This window comes from Parathielavia appendiculata, assembly GCF_033297405.1.
Source record: "Parathielavia appendiculata strain CBS 731.68 unplaced genomic scaffold N657scaffold_9, whole genome shotgun sequence".
In the NCBI taxonomy this organism is placed as follows: Eukaryota; Fungi; Ascomycota; class Sordariomycetes; order Sordariales; family Chaetomiaceae; genus Parathielavia; species Parathielavia appendiculata.
The window spans coordinates 746,123-753,726 of NW_026944228.1; the positions used below are offsets into that span (position 1 = coordinate 746,123).

The following is a 7,604-nucleotide window of genomic DNA, read 5'->3' on the forward strand; positions in this document are numbered from 1 at the left end:
TATCGCCGAAGCACTCTCTCTCGTCCGGAAGTAGCATGGGCTCGCGTGACAGCATCATACCGTGGAAGTACTAAACTCAACGGGCCGTTGAACCGCGATGGAGTAACTGGGTTCTGGCATATGAGCGACCCACAAGGTGGAAATTTTGGGAGGGAGTTGTCCCCTCGCTTTCGTCAATGCTTCTGTTTGACCCCTGAGAAAGTGGTCGTTGCATAATTCGGGCAGGACTCGGTAAAACATTAGCTATTTCCCAGCTCATGGTTGAGGTGGGATTCATAGCCCGTTCTCTTTCTTTGATCATAATGCTCACGGTGATTCCAATGAAACTGTGATAGTCGCCATGCACGTGCCGTTTAACCGCCAGCAAGCTTTTGAGGTGAAGCAAAACTGAGCTAGATGCCGGCCGTAGTCAGGTGTGGCGTACAACGTTAGTAGGTGACATTCTTTTCGGAGCCATGAGTTTTAAACCTACAAAAGCCCGCCAACCATATTACTCACACCCAAGACAATGTTCAGGGCTGAAGGTAGGCTTTGGGGCTGAATGTGGATGGGTTAAAGCCACGGGCCAGTTCTGAAGAATGAGAGTGCGTAACTTATGGAGCCGGCAAATCTTATATGGATGGCAACGGCCGCGGCCGCGGCCGCGACCGAGGGTGGACCGTTCACTAAATCCATCCGTAATAGAGATTCGGAGAAGGTCTGACCAAAAACCGAGATAGTGTTGACAGCATTGGGTGTGGTTTGGCCTGGAGTAAACGGCTTTGTGCGCTCATGAGAGACATCGAGAGATACCTTCGTCGGGATTCAACAGGCCACCGCAGCCCGTGTTCATGTGTGAACTCGGAACTCTCGGATGTTAAGGGATTTGTAACATGCCCTCTGGAGTTGGATGAGTTCGTCCGCATACTGCTTGCTGTAGATACGGGAACTTGCACGTTCCTAATGCGTCCGCCCCATCTTCCCGACCTTACTGCGAGTGACTTGTTGGCCCCCAATGTTGAGGTATAGCCGGCCGGTTAATCGACATGCGGCGCATGCCCGTTGATGCGCATCAAATGCTCCAGTGCATGCACAAGCGTCAAGTGAATTTCCTGTCGTTTATATCATCGACCCGTCAGCCTGCCCTCCCTGAGACATCCCCCAAATCTCGCCTATAATTGTTCTAGCCAACCTCAACCACTTTCCCGAGATCGTGTACTAGCGTTTAACTGATGAGCTGAGCCCAGTTTGATGGGTGGCTGTTCTGGTCTGATCCATTGGCGGCTCTCCAGCGGATTTTCTCCATTGGTGGGGCAGAGGCTCTCCAGGGGGCCAATCCAAATCCCTTGAGGTGCCCCGCAGTCGCACACAGGAGTCCCCTTGCTTCAGCCCCACTGACGTTCCACCTGCTGAATGCTGCCAAGTATGTAAAGCTGATCCAGGCCTCTGATTCCAATTCCACATGTCGCGGTTTAATAGATGACGTCCTCGTCTTCCCGGCTTCCAGCACGCTGCACAGGTGCCTGACGTGTTGCAGATAACCCGTCAACCCTCAAATTCCCTCACCGACCCCATCTCTGACGGCTGTGTGGAACGGGGATCGCTGTAGGCACAGTCAACGAATCTGCCAAGGTACGGGCTGCGAGGTGCTGAAGCTGCCCAGGTGTGTGTGGTCACTGTGCTTGCTGCGGCACCCGCAAGCTGGCATTGGCAACAGCGTACGCGGACACCCGACCATCCCAACCCCGCAAAAGGGTACCACCAGGCACCGCCACCGACTCGAAACTTGGAAACCCAGTCGGGAGTTGGTAGCACCGGGGAGCCCATAAACCGTCGTCGACCCCGCGCTCGCCCACCATGGTTCGCATCATTCCCAATCGCCTGAAGTCGGGCTTCTCCAACACCGCCAACACCAATTCCACCTCCAATAGCCGCAGCGAGAGCCCAATGGGGAGCAAGGGAGATTTGGCGATTCCAGACGGCCGCAAGGACACCGGCCTCGTTGTGAACGTTGCCATTCTGCGGGTACGGGCCGCTGGATGTGACAAGTGCTGCTGATGGAGATACGGAACACTGACTTGAGAACTGCTAGGCCAGGGACCTCGCCGCCAAGGATAGGGGAGGCACGTCTGACCCGGTGAGTGCGACACTGCATATGCCATCTGCAGCCCCGCCGGAAACAAGATCTCGCGGCTAACTGCTGCTTGTCGACACCCAGTACCTCGTCTTGACTCTTGGCGAAGCGAAGCACATCACCCACACCGAGTCCAAGACGCTCAACCCCGAGTGGAACGAACAATGCGAGCTTCCCGTCAGCGGCATTCAAAGTCTTTTGCTGGACGTGTGTTGCTGGGACAAGGACCGCTTTGGCAAGGACTATCTGGGCGAGTTTGACCTTGCCCTCGAGGAGATCTTCGCCGACGAAAAGACAGAGCAGCCGCCCAAATGGTACCCCCTGAAGAGCAAACGACCCGGCAAGAAGACGAGCATCGTTTCGGGAGAGGTCATGCTGCAGTTCACTCTGTTCGATTCCACGAACCTGCAAGCCACAAAGGAACAAGTTTTTGAGAAGTTCAGCGCTCTTGTCAGATCGGCAACCGGCGCCGATACGTCGCAGGATCCTACCCCGTCCCGGAACCCCGTGCTAGGCCCTATCGGCAAGGGAAAAACTCCTTTACCTTCTCCGCCCATCGATGACAGGCGGGCGGACGACAATGACGAGGAGGACGAGTACGATGTCGACGAGGATGAAACACCAGAGGACGAAGATCTGACCAAACCCGAAGCGGCTGAAAAGAGGCGGAGAAAGTTGCGCATCAGGGGTTTGAAGCGCAAAAAGAGCGAAAACCCATACGAGTTCATCAACGGCGGTAGCGACGTAGTTGGCATTATATTCCTCGAGATCTGCAACATCACCGACCTTCCGCCCGAGTCCAACCTAACCAAGACCAGCTTCGACATGGACCCCTTTGTGGTTGCCTCGTTGGGAAAAAAGACGTACAGAACCAAGACGATTCGCCACAACCTGAACCCTGTCTTCAACGAGAAGATGATCTTTCAAGTGCTTGGTCATGAGACCACCTACAGCTTCTCGTTTACTGTCATCGACTTCGACAAGTACTCTGGCAACGACTTCATTGCCTCGGTGAACTTTCCTATCAAGGAGCTCATCGAAAAGGCCCCCCAAGCGGATCCCGAGACAGGCCTGTACAACCTGAAGGAGGTGCCCGACTTCTCGACGCCGGTACAGCGGCCCCGCTTCATGCGACTGGGACTGTCGCGCACCTCGTCGTCTCAGAGCCTCAGCAAGGCCAGTAGACCACAGCTCTCCAAGAGCTCATCCAGCGCGACAATTCCTTCGGCTGCTACCACGCCAGCCGTGACTCCCGGTCCTTCTCAGATCCAGGCGGATGGTATCCCGGAAGACGCCCAGCCCGCGGTTCCTAGCACCGCATTCCTGCAACCGGGGGACAATGCTGTTGCAGCTGCCGCGTCGACTCTAGGGGAGTCCGACAGCAGCGAGGATTCCGACTTCATCGCCTACACGCTCCCGCTCAAGATGAAAAACCTGGAGAAGTGGGAGGCCAAGCATAATCCTCGCTTGTCCATCCGTGCCAAGTACATGCCGTACCCCGCGCTTCGACAGCAGTTCTGGAGGGCCATGTTAAAGCAGTACGATACGGACGAGAGTGGCCATATCAGCAAGGTTGAGTTGACGACTATGCTTGACACCCTGGGTTCGACGCTGCGCGAGTCGACCATTGACAGTTTCTTCCAACGCTTCCCTCATAAGGCGAGTGATGGCGACGACGTCGAGGACCTGACGATGGACGAGGCCGTCATCTGCCTGGAGGACCAGCTTCAAGCCAAATCGCGCCCTCAGGGCGGGGCGGAGCGCGTCAAGAACATGCTTCCAGATGCTGATCAAGTCAAGGATCAAGTCAAGAATTTCCTTGTTCCCGGGAGGGAGGCCGCTTCGAGGACCGAGACGCCGGCGGAAACCGTCGAGGCGCCTGCCGAGTCGCAGACAAGTGAATCTTCCACCATTTCTGTTCCTGAATTGAGCACACCGGGCGAAGAAGGCGATTTTCTGGTCAAGGACGATCTGAACAGCAGCGCGGCCGAGGAACACGTTGTTATGATTCGAGAGTGCCCTATCTGCCACCAGCCGCGCTTGAACAAGCGCAAGGATACAGACATCATCACGCACATTGCCACTTGCGCGAGCCAGGACTGGCGCCAGGTCAACAACTTGATGATGGGCGGCTTTGTCACGTCCAGCCAGGCACAGCGGAAGTGGTACTCCAAGATCATCACCAAGATTTCGTATGGAGGCTACAAGCTGGGCGCCAATTCGGCCAACATCCTTGTGCAGGACCGCATCACCGGTCAAATCAACGAGGAGAAGATGAGCGTTTACGTGAGGCTGGGCATCCGACTGTTGTACAAGGGCCTGAAGGCGAACAATATGGAGAAGAAGAGGAGTAAGTGCCATCACGAGCCCTGACACGCATGGCAGGTTCATCTGACACAAGCAGTCCGCAAACTCCTCAAGAGCCTCAGCATTAAACAAGGTAAGAAATACGACGATCCAGCCTCCAAGGCCGAGATCCCCAAATTCATTGCGTTCCACGGCCTGGACCTCTCCGAGGTTCTCCTTCCACTTGACGAGTTCAAGAATTTCAACGAGTTCTTCTACCGCGCCCTCAAGCCCGGGGCTCGGCCGTGCTCGGCGCCCAAAAACCCGCGCATCATCGTGTCGCCCGCCGACTGCCGCGCCGTTGTCTTCAACCGCATCGAGACAGCCACCAAGGTTTGGATTAAGGGCCGCGAGTTCAGCGTCAAGCGCCTCCTGGGCGACGCCTACCCCGAGGACGTGGCGCGCTACGAGAACGGCGGCGCGTTGGGCATCTTCCGGCTCGCGCCGCAGGACTACCACCGCTTCCACATTCCCGTCGACGGCGTCATGCGCCAGCCCCGGACCATTGCCGGCGAGTACTACACGGTCAATCCCATGGCCATCCGCTCCGCGCTCGATGTCTATGGGGAGAATGTGCGCGTGCTGGTGCCCATCGATTCGCCCGAGTTTGGACGCGTCATGGTGATTTGTGTGGGCGCCATGATGGTCGGTAGTACCGTGATTACGCGCAGCGAGGGTGAGGAGGTGAAAAGGGCGGAGGAGCTGGGGTACTTCAAGTTCGGCGGCAGCACGCTTGTACTGCTGTTTGAGAGCGGCAGGATGGTGTTTGATGACGATTTGGTGGATAACTCGAATACCGCGCTCGAGACGCTGGTGAGTTTTTTTTCGTTCTCTCCCCTTATATACATACATATACATTTTGCAAAACGTGATACTGATGTTTCCGCGTGTTTTAGGTCCGCGTTGGCATGTCGGTAGGCCACGACCCTGGCGAGCCGCAGTGGACGCCCGACATGCGCAAGGACGAGACCCAGATCACCGAAGCCGACAAGGCTGAGGCTAAGCGCCGCATCCAAGGCCAGGTCGCCGAAGAGTCGCCTGACGATAGCGGCAGCGGGCCGGATGGTGAGGAGGTGTCGTCGTTGCGGGTGCCGCCTGTCATGGCGTCGATGGCTGGGTGAAGTTGGAGCAGAGTGGCGCGGTTGGGTTCTTGGAGTGCTGATCTTTTTTCTTTGTTCTACTTGAGCGGAGACGTCTTCCATTTGCAGGGTTTTGAGACTTGTACAGTAGATAGACTGAGTGAAGGCATTGCGCTGACTTTGAAGTCAGCAAACAAGCGGGGCGGGCTTGAGTTGATTTGTGCGATTTTCTTTTTTTTTGTTTATTTCATTTTTTTGGGGGGGGTGGGGGAGGGGAGAAAGGGGTGGGTGTTTCTCCCCTGGTCTTGTTATTGGGTTTATTAGCACTGCATACTCGTTTTTTAGGCATTGAACGAAAACAGACTACTTATAGCGAAGAATATATACGTGGATACAAGCTTTGACGGGAGGTTAGGTGTCACTGGTCCAGTCCTGTTCCTGGCTGCAATGTAAAGCCAGGATGCGAGATGGGGTAAACTCCTGTCCGTGGCGTTCACTATCGGTAGATTCGATGGCACGGTCGAGGATTCCCGGCTCTTTGATACCCAAAGGCTACAATTCACAGTCGGGAGAGGTAGGATCGCAAAGGGTATCGATTCATTGCCGAAAAGCAAACCAACTAAACGCCGTGTGTGCTGTCAAAAGATGCCATTCCCCATTTCCATTCATGATAATAGCACCCATTTGGTCTGCCATCAAACAAGGAGCCCACCAAACCCGCAGAAGAGAAGGAAAAGCATAAACACCGGTCGATCAGGTTCGTCCCGAGGCGTGCCGCTGCCGCTGCGGGCCGCCCTCCCCAGTCGCCACGGCTTTTGCTGTGCCGTCCGCGGGAACAAAAAGCAATCCTCTGCCTGCGGCACGTCATCGCAGCATGAGAAGTTCTCTCCCCACCTTGGTTCGAAAATCTGTGCGGCTCTGCGTTGGGTACAAGTACCTCTCCCCGCCTTTGGACACAACAGCGAAAGACGGATCGATTCTTGCTCACATGGCGCGCGCCCACTTCCCCTCGCGTTTTTCGAGCTGTTTTGGGGGTTGCTTTTTGAGATGATGACGGCATTGCGGGAATGAAAAGGGTTATCTCCCCATTGTCAAGCAAGGCTTAAACTGCAAACGCCGGCTCTGTTGCCCTCCTGGCCTTGCTGCAAGTCGGATACGGCTTGATTTCCAAGAAGGTAATCCCGAGACTCAGGTGGGTTGAATGAATCAACAAGTCGTGGATGGGTGCATGCACGAATGGGTGGGATGCAATCGACTGTTTCGCTTGCGATATGCCGTGTGCCTTCGAGTGCAGCAGCCTCGTCTGACCATGGTGTGAAATGGTTGTGACGGTGATGGTGGGTGGCCATGTTTCGGTCTGCCCATTCGAGGCTGCCGCATGGTTGTGTGGCTTGCGAGCTCATCGCCCATTCGTCTCGAGGGGACAGACTCGGTGAATATGCGAGCAAGTGTGCCAACCATGTTCTCCTGCACTACTTTCCGAAAAAAGAATCTTGTGGCTGTTCCCCAGACCTCGAGGGACCAAGACCTAAGCGTCAGCCTAGCGAGAGCCCAGTCGCCAGTTGGAGCCGGATGTCTGCCGTGTCAGAGTCGGGTGTGTGGGCTCGCCACGGCCGCTGGCCATGGAGTGCTTCCTGGTGGGCGAGGCCGGCCGTGGTAAGTAAGCCGCCGTGCCGATGCTGGTCGGAGGGGACGGCAGCGGGCTGGAATCCGGCGAGGACTGTCTAGCCTGGCGCCAGGACGAGTAGATCTGCTTGCACAGATGTGCCGACATGGTGTATGTGGGCAACATGGTGGTAAGGTAGATTGAGCTATGGCAAGTGCTTGTTCGGGCGAGCAAGTGGAAAGAGGATTGTTTTCTCAGGTTGTGTGTTGTAAGTGTGTAAGTCAAGGCTGGTGTTTGGGAACGGTTGAATTTGAGGGATGAGAAGGAGCGGCACGGACTAGAGAACTGATTGAAATAGGGATAAGAACTCAGGTAGAACAACCTGGTGTTACAGAAGAGGGAAGAAGCAGCATTTTAAATCCAAATCCTTGCGTCAGGTCATCGACAAATGCACCGGCTG

The 7,604-nt window shown here is 55.6% G+C and overlaps 2 protein-coding genes across 2 annotated transcripts; one reads left to right on the forward strand and one right to left on the reverse strand.

Moving 5' to 3' along the window:
• The first annotated feature begins 1,458 nt into the window (after positions 1 to 1,458).
• Positions 1,459 to 5,801, forward strand: N657DRAFT_621770 (uncharacterized protein). Its single transcript, XM_062790631.1, has 5 exons — positions 1,459 to 2,004; positions 2,072 to 2,116; positions 2,198 to 4,463; positions 4,518 to 5,272; positions 5,356 to 5,801. Exons 1-5 carry the CDS (start codon positions 1,837 to 1,839, stop codon positions 5,578 to 5,580), a joined length of 3,459 nt encoding a protein of 1,152 aa, XP_062646156.1. The 5' UTR covers positions 1,459 to 1,836; the 3' UTR covers positions 5,581 to 5,801.
• Positions 5,802 to 7,078: 1,277 nt separating this feature from the next.
• Positions 7,079 to 7,330, reverse strand: N657DRAFT_576043 (uncharacterized protein; the record flags this gene model as incomplete). The annotated part of the gene is made up of 1 exon (XM_062789150.1): positions 7,079 to 7,330. The coding sequence occupies one exon, from the start codon at positions 7,328 to 7,330 to the stop codon at positions 7,079 to 7,081; it is 252 nt and encodes an 83-aa protein (XP_062646157.1).
• Positions 7,331 to 7,604: the final 274 nt, after the last annotated feature.